At 42.4% G+C, this 20,741-nt stretch overlaps 1 protein-coding gene across 2 annotated transcripts in view; it reads right to left on the bottom strand.

Moving 5' to 3' along the window:
* Positions 1-20,741, bottom strand: part of CSGALNACT1 (chondroitin sulfate N-acetylgalactosaminyltransferase 1) — a 537,378-nt gene that overhangs the window by 131,332 nt on the left and 385,305 nt on the right. For both annotated transcript variants that reach the window (XM_073598151.1, XM_073598160.1), the window contains one exon: positions 19,412-20,305. In XM_073598151.1, the coding sequence (XP_073454252.1) occupies positions 19,412-20,099 (688 nt within the window). In that variant the 5' untranslated portion in view covers positions 20,100-20,305. The remainder of the gene's footprint in view (positions 1-19,411; positions 20,306-20,741) is intronic.

Genomic DNA, 20,741 nt, shown 5'->3' with positions numbered 1-20,741 from the left:
TTGTGAGATGACAGCCAGACCCTGTCCCCAACCTGGTAGGAAGGCGCAGGCAGCATGTCGCAAAGCCTCCTGGACTTGTGCCCAAGTGGAACGAAGACCACGGAGCTGCTCCTGTAACGCAGGAATACTCTGCGGAACAAATGAGTCAGGCAACATGGAAGGTTGGAAACCATAGTTCACCATAAACAGGGACAATCGGGAAGCAGAATTCAAGGCATTATTGTGAGCAAACTCCACCCACGGTAAGAGGTCTGACCAGTTGTTATGATGGTCAGAAATATAGCAACGTAGGAATTGCTCCAAGGACTGATTGGCTCATTCTATGGCCCCATTAGACTGCAGGTGATACGCAGAGGAGAAATTCCCAACTGTGCACAAAAGGTTCACCAGAACAGGGACACAAACTGACTACCCCTGTCCAAGACAATCACCTTGAGTAGCCCATGTAAGCGAAAGGTCTCCTGAGCAAAAATGGAAGCCAGTTCCTTAGAAGTGGGCAACTTCTTAAGTGGAATACAATGAGACATTTTCGAGAACTGGTCAACCACCATAAGGATAACTGTGTTTCCCTGGGAGTTGGGTAACTCCACAATGAAATCCATAGACAGGTGGGTCCAGGGCCTCTCTCCATTGGGTATGGGTTGTAGGAGGCCCACTGGAAGGTGTCGTGGAGTCTTACTCTGAGCACACATGGAACAGGCGGCTACGAAGGTGGTTACATCAGCACGTAGACTGGGCCGCCAGAATTGTTGGGAAATGGCCCAAAAGAGTTGATTCTTCCCAGGGTGGCCAGCAGCATTGGGAAAATGGTAAGTCTGGAGCATAGCAGTATGGAGACTCTCTGGGACAAAGCAGTGGTCACAAGGTTTCTCAGGAGGAGCATGGACCTGAGCAGCAAGAATTTTGTCACCCAAAGGAGAAGTGAGACTGGTGCGAACTGTAGCCAGAATACGATCAGGAGGAATCACAGGAACCGGAACAGACTCCATCTCAGAATTGAAGGAAAATTGTTGTGACAAAGCGTCAACCCTTACATTCTTAGTACCGGGTAAGAATGAGACAATGTAATTGAAAATAGACAAGAAAATAGCCCATCGCACCCTTTCCCTGGACGGGTAGGACAAGACTTCAAAAAGTGACCTGGCCACAATAAAGGCACAATCTCTCCCTCCTCCTAAGGGTTCTCTCATCCACAGAGAGACCCATGAAGCCCAAGTGCATGGGTTCATCTTCACTGACCGACTCGGTACCAGGAGCCATGGGAGGTGAAGGAGGCAAGGGTGGGACTGCAAAGCTCAGGGGCAAATGTACAGGAGGCTTCCGCAAGCACTCCTTAAAAGAGAGTCTTTCTTTGAGTCTGGAGTCAATGAGGATGGCAAACGTGATCAACTCCTCCAGCTCAGTGGGTATATCTCGGGCTGCTCTCTCATCCTTGATGGTATCTAAGGGACCACGAGAAAAAGCAGCCACGGGGGCCTCATTATTCCAAGCAACCTCTGCTGCCAGAGTATGAAATTCAATGGCGTAATCGGCAACAGTTCTCGTACTCTCGTACGTTTGATGGACATAAGGCACTTGGCAACAGAAGCGGAGCGTGCGGGAACATCAAATACCCTTTTAAAAGAGGCCACAAACTCAGGGTAATTCAACACAATAGGTTTTTGCGTCTCCCAGGGTTTGCCCAGGCCAAGGCTCTCTCAGAAAGCAAAGATATCACAAAACCTACTTTGCTTCTGTCAATGGGAAATGCCTGGGGCAGCATCTCAAAGTATATCTCAACCTGGTTGAGAAACCCTCTGCATTGGACTGGTTAACCCCCAAATCACTGGGGATGCGGAGCGGAACCAGACATACTTCTTATAGAGGTAATAACTCGAGGCGGGTGCCTGCACAGAGACTGGAGCAGCAGCAGTGACGGCCTGCAACACAGGTGGAGCAGCCACAGTGGGAGATTCCAGGTGAGCCATGCGACTCAGGAGCATTTGTAACGCCATGGCAAACTGATGCATGCGATAATCCTTCTCATCCAATCTGGAAAAAATATTACCAACAAGTGGATTGACTGCATCTTCTGAATTCATGGCCTTCGCCTACTGACAAAAACCATGAATCAGACCGAGACAGAAGTACAGTTAAATCACACTTGTTTAATAATAAAAGTAAATAGAAAAAACGTAGTCAAAACATAGCCAAAGTTCGGTAACCAGAATGGATAGTCAGACAAGCCAGAAAGTCAGGAAGCCAGAGAACAGCGTGGTGAAATATCAAGCAGGATCTGGAGCCAGAAGGAATGTCAGCCAAGCAAGTCTTTGCCCAGCTCTGACAAAAATAAACAATTACAATACATATTTTTGAAAACATTCTTAGTTTACAGCATGGCTATAAATTCTTTCTTTACACATGGCTAAAATTTTTGCACAGAATTGTATATCTGGTAGTTGCACCTGTACATACAGTGAGGACGGAAAGTATTCAGACCCCCTTAAATTTTTCACTCTTTGTTATATTGCAGCCATTTGCTAAAATCATTTAAGTTCATTTTCCCCCTCATTAATGTACACACAGCACCCCATATTGACAGAAAAACACAGAATTGTTGACATTTTTGCAGATTTATTAAAAAAGAAAAACTGAAATATCACATGGTCCTAAGTATTCAGACCCTTTGCTCAGTATTTAGTAGAAGCACCCTTTTGATCTAATACAGGAGGGTTGACGCGCTGACGTCATCGTTATCATCTCGTTTGAAACGGGTGTATGCAGGCCGGCCGGCTGTTTTATCGTTGTCTATGCTTTTATTTCTGAAGATGATGTAAGTGCAATATTCCTTTTAATAAACATTTATCCACCGATTTACACTGTGGAGAATTTATTTTTTATCCCCCTGGGTCCTCCTTGCTGAATGCGCTGTTCTGTTGGACGGAGGGTTCCTGTTTGTCTTTCCCCATATGAGGAGGTCGAATGCGCTGCCCCCATTGATTGGATATCTATATGCAAGCTGGTTTTACTTGCCTCTTGGTAAGCGTGCATTCTTATAGGTGGCGGATTCTTCACCGAGTGCAATTATTTCTGATTAATCACCAGTGGACATTTATCTGGCTTTGGGGATCCATGCCTTTTTGGTCATCAATATTTATTTCCACAATCTATGACACCACGGTTGATTTGGGTTATTCATCACTGGATATTGACTTTGGGTTTGGGACTTTGTCTCTTCAATGTCACTTAATTTTATAATTTATGTCACATATTGATTGATTTGTTATGAATATATGTGTTTTATTAGATTTTTTACACATCTGTTTATTTTCATTAGTTTTTTCACTTAATTTTGTAGCGCGGTTTCTTTATATTTTCGTTTGATCTAATACAGCCATGAGTCTTTTTGGAAAAGATGCAAAAAGTTTTTCACACCTGGATTTGGGGATCCTCTGCCATTCCTCCTTGCAGAACCTCTCCAGTTGTCCTGGTGACCATTGTTACCGAGATACAAAATGATAGAAAATCTTATAGAAAATAGATAGAAAATTTTACAGTTGTCACCAAAACAAGACTTGAGGGCAAATTCCTCCAATTAATACATCTGTTCATATGACCATTCTCCAAGATGAGAATTCAATTAACTGTGGAAAGATTACTCCTTATCTTTTGTTGCATCTCTAGGACACAAATTTAAGGGTAATCTCCCCAGTAGGGATGAGCTTAGGCATGTTCAGATCCTAGTCCCTACCCACTTGGGGAATCCCGCCAGGAAGCTGTCACTGCACACCACCAATCATAGGCAGTGAGGCATTTTCCGGCCCGCAGCTGCACATACATTCACGCCCTGACTAGGCTGCTCATGATTGGCGGTGTGTGGTGACGGCTTCCTGGCGGGATTGCTCAGGTGGGTTGGGACTAGGATCCGAACACGCCTGAGCCCATCCCTATTCCCCAGTGGGATACAAGCAAAAAAAAACAAAAAATAGCCCCTCTAAAAATAAAAATAACAAAAATTGGCATTATATGCACTTCAATTTCTATAAAACAGCAACATGTCTTTAAAGAGGAAGTAAACCCTGATGGGTTTAATTCCTCTTTTGCTCCCTGCAAAGCCTGCAAATTTAAAGCATAATGGGCTAGTATGCATCGAACTTACCTGCAAACAAATCAATCGCTGTGCCCTGTGCAGGCTGTGTCCATCTTCGCCCCTCTTCCTTCCGAAGGCTGCGGACTTTGGCTCTGTGACTGGCTGGAGCCGCATCACTCCCATGCACTCGCGTGGGAGCCGTCAATAATGGCACACGCTGGGGGAAGAAACGGCACAGAGGTCCGTTTCTTCACAGCGCATGCTCCGATTACATCATTGGCGCACTACAAGTGAAATATCTCCTAAACGGTGCACGTTTAGGAGATATTTCCACTACCTATAGGTAAGCCTTATTCTAGGCTTACCTATAGTTAAAAGTCACTAGGGAGGGTTTACAACCACTTTAATTATGGGAATTTTTCAGAAATGTTTATATTAAAAAAATAGTGAAAGTAACATTCACAACCTAGTAGATCTAAGACATGTTTTTTTATTGCAGCTCTAACTTTAAACACATCAGTTGTGATATTCATCAAAACTACAGACTCAGAAAATGATTTGCCTGTTCACCAGGGCTCATTGTGCAGAGATATGTTATAGCATTATGTTTATATAAAACTTCAATCAACCCTTAGTTGGCATTATAATCCTTATACACTATTATATAGAACATTTTATTCCTCTGTTCATTTTATTTATATACAGCTGCTGCTAATTCATCAGTAAAGAAAACTGATTCAAAAGAAGATCACGGAGGTGGTAAGCCTTGGTGAACTGTCTGATTTTCCCAGCCTTAGATCTCAAGATGTTGATTTTAAATTTTCTTTTTTTTGCTTTTTTGATGTTAGTTAATACTTTAGAATTAACACAAGCCCTTTTGAATTGTTCTTCAGCCAGTCTGTTGTGTGTAGGCTCTTTGGTTGTGTTCAATATCTAGTCCTTTAGGGTAAACACAACAACGCATCTGTTGCTTTCCTGTAGAGTAAATGTTCTAAAGACATTAAAGTCTTGATTCTCTTTTCAACCTTTAGCCCATCTGATGTGTATGTGCCATTTATCACTAATGCCTGCCACATAATTGTAACACTAACTTGGAGACTTAATATATCTAACACAGATAAAACAGGCAGGCAAGAGGGAAACAACCTCTGCCGATTAAGGCTGACAGGCAAATGTCAGAGATCAATAGATCCTGTGAACTTTAGGGTAATTTACATTTGCTCAAGTTAATTGTCAGCTTCTCTGCTTGGTTGTTGTCATTGCAATTCTATGTTGATGACTGAGGAACATTTGTTTATTTATAGAACAAATACCCCGCATGTCACCTGAATGCATTATAGCAAAAAAAAATTAGATACTGGGCTGTGTCAAGTCCTCCACCATTCTCATCTCCAGAATTTAAAATGAGCAACGAAAATCTGATTTTCAGCAACTCAGTTTTAAATGTCGGTTAAGTAAAAGGATAGAGAAAGATCAGGAGAGGATGATAATGTCCCAGTCACTCTGCAGTGCAGAAAACAAAGTGTCCTAAATAGAAGAAATAAAAAAGAAAACTTTACAAAGTGGAGTTACACTTTACCATTAGGTTAAATTCTCTACCAGATACAGTATTTCCCATAACATTTGCAAATTTCTGCAACGACAGCTGAAAATACCAGTTGCATGGCTCAAAATTACACGTTACTAAACCCACATCATAAAAAAAACTATCAATAAATGCTGTATAATATGCTGTTCATACTCACTCAGTCACTATGAGTTTTGTTTTCTGTATTCTGCAAAAAAACCTGGCTGATTCTGTTGCTCTCTATCTCCACCTTCTATTCATGTCCCCAATTTAGCTAGGGATTTTGCAGAGCAGTGTTGGCAGCTCTGCACATGCTCAGGTTTCATGCTGAGCATTTCCTCCCTATCACATTTGAGCAGCCCATGTGACTATAGAGCCACACGTGTGGGTGTTTACACAGCAGTAAATAACAGCTCTCTCCCTCCTTCCTTCTATATGCCCACTAACCAGCTAAACACATTGGGGGTGGGATATTACATGTAGAATAAAGGAGACTTCAACTCCCTCGTATTCTAAGACACAGGCTAGAGGGGCATGACACAGCCTGTGACTGGCAAAAATCCACCCATGTTATTTCCACAAAATAATAAAGATTTATTTTTAAAAATACATATCTGTATGCCAATTTAAAACAGTTTATTGATATTATTTATTTATTTTTGCCCTGTATTCCAAAGGATGTTTTTTTGCTGATGTCACTGGTGCATGCCCTGCCCGTCTTTTGATTGACGGCACGCTCTGTGTGCCTGTTCCCCAGTGACAGCATGCCATGTACGCGAGTTCCAGTGTCTGCGGCTCAGCTGTGAAAACTCACGAGACTGGGCATCTTCCTGGATATCCCCTTGTGACACCACACGGGGAGTAAACCAAGGCATTTGGCATCGCAGCAATCATCAGCCTGACATCTTCAATGGCATTAGGAACAAATCAACTTAATTTTTTTTTTTCGGATCGAGAAAGAGGCTACTGTGCGCGATCTCGCATGCGTGAGATTACAACAGGGGAAAGCAGGGAGGGCGGAAATGATGCACACAGCCGACTCAGAAAACAGTACCCAAGATAGCGCCGCTTTATCCCGGAAGACAATTTTTTTACTAACTTCAGAAAAATAGTAAGTTAGACCCATTACTGCATACATACACTATATAAAGATTGCAAAGAAGTGTTTATAACTAACTAGGTGAAAAATTCAATAGGGATAGCAGAGTTTATTTCCTCTTTAATGCTGGGTGTCCTATGTACGTTTTTCCTGGGCATTCCCCAGACTTTGTTGATGTCTGCCTAGATAACCTTAACTCTGTTCTTTCTGTCCTTTCTAAACCCAGTACTGAACAGAGTACTGTCTTTTACTAACAAAATCTTTATAATTATCCAAGTCAGCTACATTACCCGTACATTTCAAGAAATAAAGTCATTTATATATAAACTGCTAGTCAGCATTTACTCATAAATCCAAACCATTACAATTTGAAGTTTCCTTCAAATGTCTCTCTTGTTTCAGAAGCAAACGCCCTGTTGTCTATACGTCATCTATGCAGTTGCATAAGAAAAATAGGTTTAAACTGTATATCTGGCAGACATCCCGGTTCCTAATAGGTCATACATCAAAAGCCTACTGATGAGCCTGAAATGAAAATGGCCTAACAAGAAACCAACATCATTACTTAAATTCACACTGCTGCCAAGATTCAAATGTTAAAGTTACGACTTTAATTTGCTAAGTGCAATGTCCTTCTACTACTCTATATTTCTTTCTCTCTTGCTTCCATCTTAAACAGCTTCAGGAAAACAGAAAAAAGACAGTAACTGACAATATGGTATGGTAAGGGATTAGGTCTTTCCATTCACTTTAACACAATTACAGTTTGTTGTTCCTGAATGAATGATTTTTCTGTAGATCGATATCACACAAAATAAGTGGGACAAGTAAAAGAGGTTTGCAGTTCATAGACAGCTGCAGTACAACAGCCTGGACTGCTTTAAAACTCAAGGAGCACTTTCAAGTGGATCCCATTCCCCCTCCGTTAGACAATTTTTAATTGTTGTATTACATTAAAAATTGCACCAGACTGACCATCTAACATTTTAGAATTTGTTTTTAGAATTGTGACAGCACTTTTAGCTGTGTTTTTATATTCACAAATTATATTTTATTTGCAACCAAAATCGATGCCACTTTGCAAAAGAATGAATTGCAAACACCACCTTTGAGAGCATACATCTTTACTTCCACAGAATATCAGTGTAATAAAAAGAACTTTTATTAACATAGAACACTGACAAATACGTTTATGACAGTCCTAATATTGTGGATGACCAGAAAATGACACTCATGTGTACTTTTCACATCACCTTAAGAGTGACAGTCCTATAAACTGCTTGACATACTTATTCCTCCTCAGTGACAGGGTTGAACTGCTACGTAGACTCATTTGGGGCGGGAGAGTGGCATTGCTATAGGGAAATTTAGATTTCTGATCCCTCCTGTATTGATTTGTATTGTAAGTGTATTGTCTGCCCTCATGTTGTAAAGCGCTGTGTAAACTGTTGGCGCTATATAAATCCTGTATAATAATAATAATAATAAATAATGCCTTGTACATAAAGGAAAAACCCTTTTTGGTAGTTATGGATAGAGTATGGAAAGGATAGACAATCTGTTAGAAGTTTAAAGGTGTCTGTGTCCTGTTGAGGAGATTCATCTTTTCATTTGGACTAGTGATCATTGTCACCAAGACAGAAATCTTCCGATGAGCACATGGGAAACTCCCCTCACTTTCACAGATTGTATTAAACTTTGTGTCGTTGGGACAGGAAGTGAATGGAAATCTCCCCAATGATACACAGGCAGCAAAAAAATAACCTGATAAGGGTTTTTTATCCTTCTACTATAAAAAACAAACAGAAAAAGTAAAAAGGTTTCGGCCATGCATACATTTTATCACTTGAACACTGCAGCCTCATAACTTTGGCTGCATTCACAGTTGAACTTTACGGGTGGTTCTTCAGCCGATTCAAGTAAACACCACCCATTATGCTTGGCACTTACACTGTATGGCAACTTCCTCAAAAGGTTGGGTTTGATAAATGACATACCTACTAAGCACCCTGCACCACTCAATGGAAGGGCAAAACTTATCTTATGCTTGGAACACCCTTCCTACATGGCCTCCTAAAAATCACTGTACTACAGTAGTATGAACCCATGCAAAATACCCTAATCATTCTGCAAGAAACAAAAGATACCCAGTAAATGTATATGCTACTTAAGTCAATTGGTAATAGGTATACAGCTCATCACAAGCAATAAAATATTATACCTTCTTTAACAAGGTGTGTTTCACAAACTTCAATGTAAAAGCCTACCCTTTAAGAGAGGCTGCCCTGTTGTATAGCCAGTTATGTGCTGGGACTTCCATAGTTATTTACTAGCATTGCTGAACAAGGCAGCAGCTGATTCCTATTCTGGCCTGGGCTGATGACATGAAGTGTTCCATATTCATACCCAACACTAAGATCATGGCAATAGAACTGTCCCATGACAAATCCAGGAACCATGATGTGATCCTTGATTCTTGCTATTTTTAGGGAAATGTTACTATTGATCTTTTCTCCAAGCAACACATTTAAAACAGCAAGCTATACAAAAATCATAATGTGGCATGGTACTGCTGCAAGGACTACATACTACAGGAACATGGTCTGGGTGCCTTGGGTATCAGGCATGCAACCATGACCTCTAAAGTCCTATTATGTATGTCAAAGGGTAATAATCCTTCACATTTGCTTTCACCAAGTAAGTTATGTGTCTACTCTCCATCTGATGAGTCACTGATCTGGAACAAGCATGTGCAAATGAGGTGTTCTAAGACTTGATATAAATGTGCTTGTTCCAAGCCAGTAATTTACTAAGTAGCGGTGCGAAGAAAAGGATGACTTGGTAACTTATATGTATTTGTCTTGATAGTTTTCCCTTATTGACATAGGACACAAGAACTACAGCATGTAGAATTAGAAGCTCAAAACATCTGCCCCCTTTAATATATTTATTAGACAAATACAAATTGGCTACAATGCACTACTGTATATTAGGTAATATCTACCTTACAGGATTGTACATTGTGCTTTTAAAGCTCTACTAAATCATTTTATCTTTTACAGCCAAGGTACCCACTATCTCCCTTTTGTTTGATCTGTAGTTGCCACGGTGGTGCACATGCATTCAGTTATGACACCAGCCATTTGATGGCTTTACAGTTTGGTTGACAGCACAAGAAACTGACAGTTATCATTCACGGCATGCCTTGAATGTAACTGTTTTGAGATACAGTTAAATCTATGTGTTTAGTTCCATTTTAGGCACCCTAACAATACCCCTAATACACTATAATACTACAAACACTACACAGAACTGTAAGATCACAAGTGGAAATTATTGCAAACTGAGGAAAAATAGAATGAGCATTTGGCTCAAAGTCACAGATGTTTAAAAAAAGAACATCTGGAAAAACACTTTTACAGATATTTCAGATATATTTCTGAGAAAAGCAATTACCGTGCACAGTATTTTAGCTAAATGCAGCTTGGCCAAAACAAAATATTTTGCAAGGGTTTTCATAATGAGACATGCTATAGTATGTACAAATCATACACACTGGGAAGTGTTTAGGAACTGACTGATGATCTATGCTGCCTTTCAGCAACCAATAGGACACCTGCACTGTTATAAAGCAATGCAGACTTTCAATGACAGTTCTCATACACTGTGATTAATAGGACAAATTTTGATTTAGAAATAACCCCCTGAACACACCAATCAAAGCATAATTATTTGGATTTCTGTATTAAGATACAAATTTACAAACTAAATAAGATTTTTTTTTCTACAGGGCGTACCACTTTGAATTTTGATTTAAGTGTTCGGGACAGGTTGATAGCTTTCACTTGCAAACGCCAGAATGAATTTATAACAAACCCATGAGTCAGGTACTCATTTTCATATTGAATGAAGCAATGGACCTGTTGGCAGAAACAAGTAATGAGTGCTGCATGACATTTAAATTGCATTCTAGCTGATTTATTACAAGCAATTTTATATGGGTACTATATATGGGTAATTTTTAAGACATGAATAAAGGAGAATAAAATTCTATTGCTTAGTTAATACGTACGCATATATAAATATTTTTAGCTTTTACCATTTAATAAGTAAAATTGCATAGCTGGCAATCGTAAGGAGGACACAATAATAAATTATGGGCCCTGATTCTTAACCCCCTGAATATACGATTGTACTATATGTAGGCTATCAAAAATGTTTCTGTCAATGTAGCATAAATCTATTTATAGGGCACTAGTCCCCTTCAAAAATCTTTAAAAATCTGAATATCCATGCCTGAATTGCGAGTCGCAAGACAACCCGTAGTAAAAAACATAGTATATTTATTAAATGTTATACCAAAAGGTCAGCAGAAAAAGGTGCCATATTGACATATCCATTCCATAGTTATATACAATACATAGGTCAATCCATGATAAATGTAACATTGCATCTTTTGTGACTGACGCGTTTCGTGTGTGGCTTCACACTTCTTTAGGGGTTGATGCCTATTCACATATCTATAAGGTAAAATAGTTTGAGAATGTATAACAATGGTGGTAAAAAAATGTATTACATAAATTCAGAAATGTAGTGATCACAATGGGGGACTCCTACTTACAAAACTGAAGGATATTGCATGCTCAGATCTCAATGGCAGCCACCAGGGATGTCTATACCAGGAGCTGTGGGTATAGGATCCAGAGGGGACCAGCAGCTCAAAGTGGGACAGGATGGAATGTAAGGTGGTCAGGACAGTCCAACGCAACCTCCAAGGAGATGACTAAAGAAAAACAGTATTTGTGTGTGTGTCAATGTTTTTTCATCCCACCCTCCCCCTGGGCGGTGACCGCCTGATGTTGGGAAGGATCCAAGGAAGACCTGCGGTGCTATAAATAGGAGGGCTGTGGGACACTTGTTCGTGCACTCTCTCCTTGGCAATGGGCAACACTACATGCTATATTTTCTTTTTTTCAGCACATTTGTCGGATTTTTGTAGGTACTCTTTTTTTTTTTTTTCTCTCTACACACTGACTCTCTGACCCTGCTCTATTGGAATATACTATGCACCTTTCGTATAACTTTACCAAGTTATGCTTTTACTTTATTGCACATTAACAATAATATATATGTGGATTTTTCATATTATAGTTATGCGAGTCATTTTTAATTTTTTTATTTATATTTTTTATTATTCATCATTGTGCCGATATTTGGTTGTAACAGGTCACTTTGTTATTCTAAATCCCTGCACATTGACACATACATATACTTTTTTCTTTAGCCATCGCCCTGGAGGATGTGTTGACTGTCCTGACTGCCTGACATTCCATCCTGTCCCATTTTGCGCTGCTGGTCCCCAGGATAGACATCCCTGGTGAGTGCCTTTGGTGTCTGAGCATGCGATATACTTCAATTTTTTAAGTATATGTCCCCCACTGTGATCCTTACATTTCTGAATTCATGTAATACATTTTATTTTTTAACCACCATTATTATACATTCTCAACCTTATAGATATGTGTATATGCATCAACCCCTGAAGAAGTGAGAATCCACTCACAAAACACGCTGGGTCAGAAAAGATGCAATGTTAAATTAATCATGGATTGACCTTTTATGTAGTGTATATAACTATGGAATAAATATGTATATTTGGGCCAATTTGCTTGGCAATATGGCACTTTTTTCTTCTGACATTTTGGTATTACATTCAATAACTCTCTAGTATGTTTTTTACTACTGGTTGTGTTCCGCCTCATATAAATTCCCACAGGCAAAATTGTTTGTATGTAATATAAGGATGGAGGCGCTTCATGAGGTACATACAGCCATATTTTGTTAATTAGTCTAATAGTGCAACCTTACCTCTCAGGATCATATGTTTGTTTTATTATATGTTTGAATTCTCTTTGTCAGAGGAGGACTGTCAGAAGTGTCAGCATTTGAGGACATCACATCTTACTATATATATATAGACTATTAAAAACTTTTTTTACTAACATGAAACTTTTAATGAAAACCAATTACCAATGTGTATTTGTGACCTCCAATTTTGAAGAGGCTATAACAGTGCAGTATTACCTTTCAGAAATGATTAGCTTTTTTTTTTTTTGTATTATTCACTTATTCACTATTCTCTCTCTTCACAGCAGAAGTGTCGGACTGTAAGGCTGTCATCTCGAATGCTTAGTGCTTAAGCTGATAATATATTTTCAGAAAACAGTAAAGTATCAAACGTTCTCCAAGGGTTGCATGAAAGAAAACTCATACCTTTGGCATTTGACTGGTATAATCCTCTAACAGTCTAAACATAGAGGTTGAATTACTAAAGGCAAATAGACTGTGCACTTTGCAGTTGCTCTCTGAAAGAGCAGTTGCTCCAGAGCTTTGTAAATGAGGGGAAGCTCTGTTGACTTGTATCATCCAATCATGTATAAGCAAAATGTTTTTGTTTTGTTTTTCCTGGCATGTGATTGGGTATTCTTTGCAAAGTGAAGCCTTACCTCATTTACTAAGCTCTGGAGCAACTGCACTTGCAGAGTTCAACTGCACGTTGCAATGTGCACAGTCTATTTGCCTTTAGTAAAACAACCCCATAGTGTCAATTATCAGCTCTGAGCATATGCATAGAACTGATTTAAAGCAGGCCTTCACTCCACATTAATTCTTATATTCACCCGTCTCTTGCTCCTTAGACACAGAAATTACAGGGCTGTTAACAGTGGCATATTAAAGGTACTTGTATGCCTACAGTTTGGTAATTCTGTTTGAATACAATAATAAACTGAAGAATGTCAAAGGTTTTTGTGCTGTTTGTAACACTCTGTTAATGCAGGTTGGAGTAAAATAATAAGATTTTTAAATTCAAAACATAAGTAGTTTTCCACATAACAGCTCACTCACAACCTCAGAGAGTGAAGTTTTGTGCCCGCACATCTGCCCCCATAGCACACAGCTTGCTATGGGGGCACACACAGAAGAGGAGTAGCAGAGAGCCTCGGGAGGAAACTCCAGAAGAGGAGGATCAAGGCCAGTCTGTGCGATACCACTGCACAGCTCACTCACAACCTCAGAGAGTGAAGTTTTGCGCCCGCACATCTGCCCCCATAGCACACAGCTTGCTATGGGGGCACACACAGAAGAGGAGTAGCAGAGAGCCTCGGGAGGAAACTCCAGAAGAGGAGGATCAAGGCCAGTCTGTGCGATACCACTGCACGGCTCACTCACAACCTCAGAGAGTGAAGTTTTGCGCCCGCACATCTGCCCCCATAGCACACAGCTTGCTATGGGGGCACACACAGAAGAGGAGTAGCAGAGAGCCTCGGCAGGAAACCCCAGAAGAGGAGGATCAAGGCCAGTCTGTGCGATACCACTGCACAGCTCACTCACAACCTCAGAGAGTGAAGTGTTGCACAACAAAATATGGAGAAAAAAAATATTTAATGAGGAATCTAGTAAGATAGATACCAGTACGCCTACATACCGTAATATCAGGGTAAGTTTTGAGCTGGTTCACACATCTCCACAGCGGCTCCGGTGCAAATTGCACAGGAGTCCTGTGGGTCTTTTGGTCTGTTTCAGGTCCGAATTCAGCCAAAAATTTGGCCTGAAATCGGACCTGAAACGGTGAATGGAGACGCACCGGACTCCTGCTGTGAGTCGCTGCGTTCTCCAGTGTGAACCCAGCCTCATGGTTACCCATGGATCTCCCAGAATTCCCAGCCACATAATGTTTAAAAATCAAAGTGACAGTACATTTATTAAAATAAAATGGGGAAAATTGTGTAAACTTGCCCTTAATATTTCAGTCAGTCCCTTATGCAGCTTAGGTGGCCAGGAGAGGGAGGACAGTGAGTATACCCACCTTTCTGTACTATACTAGGCCACATGTCTTTCAACAATGGAGAGATACCTTGCAAGGGGAGAAAGAATAGAATCCCTCATCTTGCAAAGTAACCCTTTCCCATTGTAGAGGGACATAGGTCTTTTCTCCACCCCTGTGGGCTCCAAAAAAAGGGGGGATAGTAGTAAAATTACAGGGGAATTAAGGTGGAATCTGGAAGCCCCCTTCATAATAACAGGGTGACCAAATATTTGCCTGTCCACAGGGGAATGAGTACAGGGGTACATTAATAGCCCTTACACATTCCCACAAAGAGTTAATGCACGTCCAGCATTTGGGTAAAAAGCGTTTTACCACTTGCTGTGCTCCCCTTCACCTAAATGCTTACCTGTATGGATCCAGGTGCCTGGCTGCATCTCTTCCTTTTCCTCTGCTCTCACAGGCATCACTGAAAGCAGCCATAGGCTCCTGCTGCTGTCAGTCAAACCCTGTGAGGAGGGAGCGGGGTGCATGACCAAGCAACGGTGTGTGTGTCCATTGATGTACACATTCTGGCTCAGGAGTGCGCCCGCACATCTGCCCCCATAGCCAACAGCTTGCTATGGGGGCACACACAGAAGAGGAGGAACAGAGAGCCTCGGCAGGGAACCCCAGAAGAGGAGGACCGGGGCCACTCTGTGCGATACCACTGCACAGAGCAGACAACTATAACATGTTCTATGGCTTGAATCACATCGCATCCACACCAAAATGGTGCAGGACCCTCTTTTTCTGTTGCACCTGAATCGCATCGCATGGATGTTCACACCCATGTGATCCGATTCTGGCAATTGCACTTGATTTACAAGCTATTTTGGGGTGTTGTTAATTTAACACTGACACACGCAGCAGATCGCATGAATGCCCTGCGGTTGCAATGTGGTGTGGGAAACGCACATAATTTGCTGCGTTTGCCACATCGCATCAGTATGAACCAGGGCCCTAAAGATTTTTTAGGAAATCTGTTGCTGTTTTTTTTAACATGAACTCTTTGCGGGAATAGGTAAGGGGTACTAATGTACTCATTCCCCTGGGAGGGAGTCGCACACAGAGGTTGGAAATTGACCCTTGTACTCAGGGCTGTGTTTTGGCCTAGGTCAACAAGGCCTAGGCCTAGGGCAGCACTTTGCGCATGAGAGGAAGCCCCCCCCCACCCGTCTTGCCGATTCCCGGCTGCCGCCTCCCGCACACATGCAGCCCACGGCGGCCGGCTTTCTGTAGCGGCGCCGTGGTGTATGGGCGTGCTTGGCAGAGAGTGGGGGGGTGGACCTCACGCCCCCCACTCTCTGCCAAGCACGCCCATACACCGCGGCGCCGCTACAGAAAGCCGGCCGCCGTGGGCTGCATGTGTGCGGGAGGCGGCAGCCGGGAATCGGCAAGATGGGTGGGGGGGTTTTTCTCATGCGGGGGGGTGGCGTGTGTCACTTGCGCCCCTATAATCAGCAGGTGACAGGTGGAGCCTTAAGCTCCGCCTACCCTCCCCTGCAGTGAATCTTCTCCTCGGCCCTGGGGCGGGATCTGGCTGTGACGTGAGATGGAGGAGAGAGAGGAGCACGAGGGAAACCCCCAGGACAGCAGGAATAATGATTAAATAAATTATATCAGTGTTATGGGCACTGGCAGTGGCAGCATCTGATGGGCACAGTGTTAGCATCTGATAGGCACAGTGGCTACGTTTGATGGGCACAGTGTTAGCATTTGATGGGCACAGTGGCTATGTTTGATGGGCACAGTGGCAGCATTTGATGGGCACAGTGTTAGCATTTGATGGGCACAGTGTTAGCATTTGATGGGCACAGTGGCTACGTTTGATGGGCACAGTGGCAGCATTTGATGGGCACAGTGTTAGCATTTGATGGGCACAGTGTTAGCATTTGATGGGCACAGTGGCTACGTTTGATGGGCACAGTGTTAGCATTTGATGGGCACAGTGTTAGCATTTAATGGGCACAGTGGCTACGTTTGATGGGCACAGTGTTAGCATTTGATGGGCACAGTGTTAGCATTTGATGGGCACAGTGGCTACGTTTGATGGGCACAGTGGCAGCATTTGATGGGCACAGTGTTAGCATTTGATGGGCACAGTGTTAGCATTTGATGGGCACAGTGGCTACGTTTGATGGGCACAGTGTTAGCATTTGATGGGCACAGTGTTAGCATTTAATGGGCACAGTGGCTACGTTTGATGGGCACAGTGGCAGCATTATGATGGGCACAGTGTTATCATTTGATGGGCACAGTGTTAGCATTTGATGGGCACAGTAGCTGTGTTTGATGGCACAATGGCTGCGTTTGATGGCACAATGGCTACATTTGATGGCACAGTGGATGCGTTTGATGGGCACAGTGGATGCGTTTGATGGGCACAGTGGCTGCATTTGATGGGCACAGTGGCTGCGTTTGGGCAAAGTGGCTGCGTTTGATGGGGCACAGTGGCTGCAATTGATGGACACACAGTGGCTGCAATTGATGGGCACAGTGGCTGCGTTTGGCACAGTGGCTGCGTTTGATAGCACAGTGGCAGCATTTGATGGGCACAGTGGCTGCGTTTGAGGGCACAGTGGCTGCAATTGATGGGCACAGTGGCTGTGTTTGATGGGCACAGTGGCTGTGTTTGATGGGCACAGTGGCTGCATTTGATGGGGCACAGTGGCTGCGTTTGATGGGGCACAGTGAGGCTGCAATTGATGGGCACAGTGAGACCCCCCCGTGATAGCATTAAAACTCAGCAGCTACAAATACTGTAGCTGCTTACGTTTAATATTAGGACACTCACCTGTCCAGGGATCCAGCGATGTCGACACCTCAGCCGATTTTCGGATTGGCTCTCGGGTTTTACCACTATCATTCATGGCAAGGGAAACCGACCGGTTCCCTACTGCACATGTGCGAAGCGCGTTGCACTTTCTGAATGGCCCAGTGGAGGAAGGAGGAGGGGGGGGCAAACTTCAGAGGGGACAGTGCAGTCTCCCGGAAGTGGGGAAGGGTACCTGTCAGAAACAGGTACCCGTTCCCCCCTGAAAGGTGCCAAATAAGCCTAAAGAGGAAGGGGCGTGGTTTACAGATGATAGGGTGGGTCTTAAACAGGAAGGGGTGTGGCCTCGGCAGGATGGGGTGGGTCGTATTTAAATTAGGGGGGTGCATGCGTTTAGTCAGGCCTAGGGCAGCACAAAACCTAAATACACCACTGCTTGTACTTCAATATTGGGACAACAGTGCTTTAAAAGGGTGGGGGGCTCTTATGTCATTTTGGTACATGATACATTGCTGAATTATATACCAGCCTTGCACTAGTTTATCAATTAACAATGTAAACAGACTACCTCTGACTTTAACCAGTTCATGGTTTACCAATTCTGCTTTTGGCCGGGCTGGACTCTTCTTCTTCCAGGTGGACGTCATATGATGTCCTCCATGTCATGCCCCTCCCCCCGGGGGTGCACAGTGCAGTGATCAGTGGTGAGCCATGCCTCTCGGACACAGAGCATTACCAATTAGGGTAAAGAGCCAATGACACAGCGATCCCATGTAAACAAATGCCGGGTTATCATCATTTCCTTTCCTCAGCAGTAACTGTGTGAGGAAAGGAAAGCTAATAACTTGCTTTCCTGTCACAGGGGACATTTACACTGATAATCAGGGCACTGATCATCAGTGCTCTGATAAACAGTGCCACCCCATCAGTGTCAGCAATGTCCAACAGTGCAGCATATCTGTGCCCATCAGTGCAGAATATCAATGTCCATCAGTGCTGCCTATCAGTGCCCATCGGTGCTGCCTTATCGGTGCAGCCTCATCAATGCCTCCTCATCAGTTCCCATGGGTGCACATAAGTGCAGCTTATCGGTGCCCATCAGTGCCGTCTTATCAGTGGCCATCAGTGCAGCCTCATCAGTGCCCATCAGTGCAGCCTATCAGTGCCTCATCAGTGCAGCCTCATCAGTGCACATCAGCGAAGAAGAATTACTTATTTACAAAATTTTATAACAAAAACTTTCAGTCTTTTTTCGTTTGTTTCACAAAATAAAACCCAGTGTTGATTATATGCCACCAAAAGAAAGCTCTCTCTGTCTCAAAAAAATTATACAAATTTAATTTGGGTGCAGTGTTGCATGACCATGCAATTGTCATTCAAAAGCGACAGCACTGAAAGCTGAAAATTGGCTTGGGCAGGAAGTTGGTGAAAGCGACCAGTAGGCAACTTTACAATCGGGATCCACCCAGATGCCTCAGCAAGCCACTGGGAGACTGAGCCAGCCACTCCCACCCTCTCCACACCTCCAGTGAGCAGTGGAGCTACAGAGAAGTGAGCTGGTGACTGACAGTGCCACTGACAGTCACCAGCTCTCTGCTCACTGAAGACTGTGAAGCAATTAGTTGTTTTTGATCGTTCAGTACTCAGTGTAGAGCCAGTTGGGGACAGCTGCAGCACGTGCATGTGGTTTGCAATGTAGTACATGTTCCAAACGTATACCATCTAAATGCTTGTTTTCCCTAATTTAAAGTAGAATTTCCTCTTCTGTCTTCAGAGCTATCTTATATCTTAGTTATTTTATATCTGTTTTCATGTAGGAACAATACAGCATTACATGATCACTTATGTGACTGCAAAAACATGAAAAAAAGTAAAATTGCCATAGTGTATGCTTTAGGGAGGATACACAGTACACAGGAGTATAGTAAATCAGGCCAACCAACAGATTGAACATTAATGAAATGTCAAAAACAAAGGCCAAACTGTAATTTGAAAAAATGGGAAATTATTTTATCATAATTATTAGAACTATTTACCTTCAATAAAGTTGGCTGAAGTGTATATTCGTCTATTTGCATTGGTTCCATCCTCAGGACTGTTCAGCATGTCCACTGCCACCTCAATGGCTTCTGATAGCTCATCCCGTTTGTCTTTCCTTACAGGCTTTTCTTCTGGGTGGCGTGTAAGTCCTGTTTCCAGCTGGTACACTTTCTGCATAGTGAAGCTATCAAATGGAATAGCGGCATATTCAGTGGGAACCTTTACACCATTATGTACTTCAGCCTTGTTGACCTGGGAATGTAGAAAGTCTAGGAGGTCTGTCTGTGTCTTCTCAGGACTGGCATGGTCAAAGGTCACAGTGAGGGAATCAGTGTAGTGACCTTGAACACTTTTGAGTTGTTCACTGCGTTCTTGAAGCTCATCTTTCAATTGGGCTATTTGTTTTTTTAGACTAGTAATATAATTCCGATGTTCTTCTTCACGCTCCTGCAAGATAGCATGGTAGCCTTCTTTCCCAGTAGGGCTATTAATTCGGGGCAGTATGAGCTGTTCATCTTCAGCTCTAGGAGTGCATGCTAACATATACAATACAGAAACTATACAGCAAAGACAGACGAGAAGGATCCCCACCCGGGAAAACCAACTCAGAAGTCCTCGCCGTACCATCCTCACATTTAAGGGAAGAAATAAATCTTCTTCATCCTGATATGCAATGAGGTCCATAAGCAGCAAAGGTACAAATAATCCACATAGAAATGCAGTACATAATCCACCAATGATCCATTAGGATAGAATTGTTATCCTTAGATTGCAAGAGTACAAAAACATGTTTTAAAGCAAAGTTCACAGTAAGGCACAGAGATATTTCCAGGCTCCATGAATTGGATCATTGCAGTAGTGGTTTTCATCTATTACACATGAAGGTGAATCTAGAAAAAAAAATAAAATGCAGATTATAATTTTACTCAAATCTTTGGATTGTGGTATAATATGTTTATATTTAAAGTAAACCTATTTTAAAGAAAAACAATGGAAACCTAGACACACACAAAAACATGCACCATAGGGGCCCTGTACATGCTTCCTGTTTTTAATTCTGGTGTTCCAGAGTCCCTTAAAATGTTTATGCAAATTAGTGAAACTCCCACAGGCATGCCCTCCCTAAATATAAAAAAGTGTTATGCCGCGTACACACGAGCAGACTTTACGGCAGACTTTGCCCGGCGGACTTTTCGACGGACTTTATGACGGACTTTCTGAATGAATGGACTTGCCTACACACAATCCACCAAAGTCCGTCGAATTCGTACGTGATGACGTACGACCGGACTAAAATAAGGAAGTTCATAGCCAGTAGCCAATAGC

Source organism: Aquarana catesbeiana, linkage group LG01 (assembly GCF_042186555.1).
Source record: "Aquarana catesbeiana isolate 2022-GZ linkage group LG01, ASM4218655v1, whole genome shotgun sequence".
Lineage (NCBI taxonomy): Eukaryota > Metazoa > Chordata > Amphibia > Anura > Ranidae > Aquarana > Aquarana catesbeiana.
This window is presented reverse-complemented; position numbering and strand designations above follow the sequence as displayed.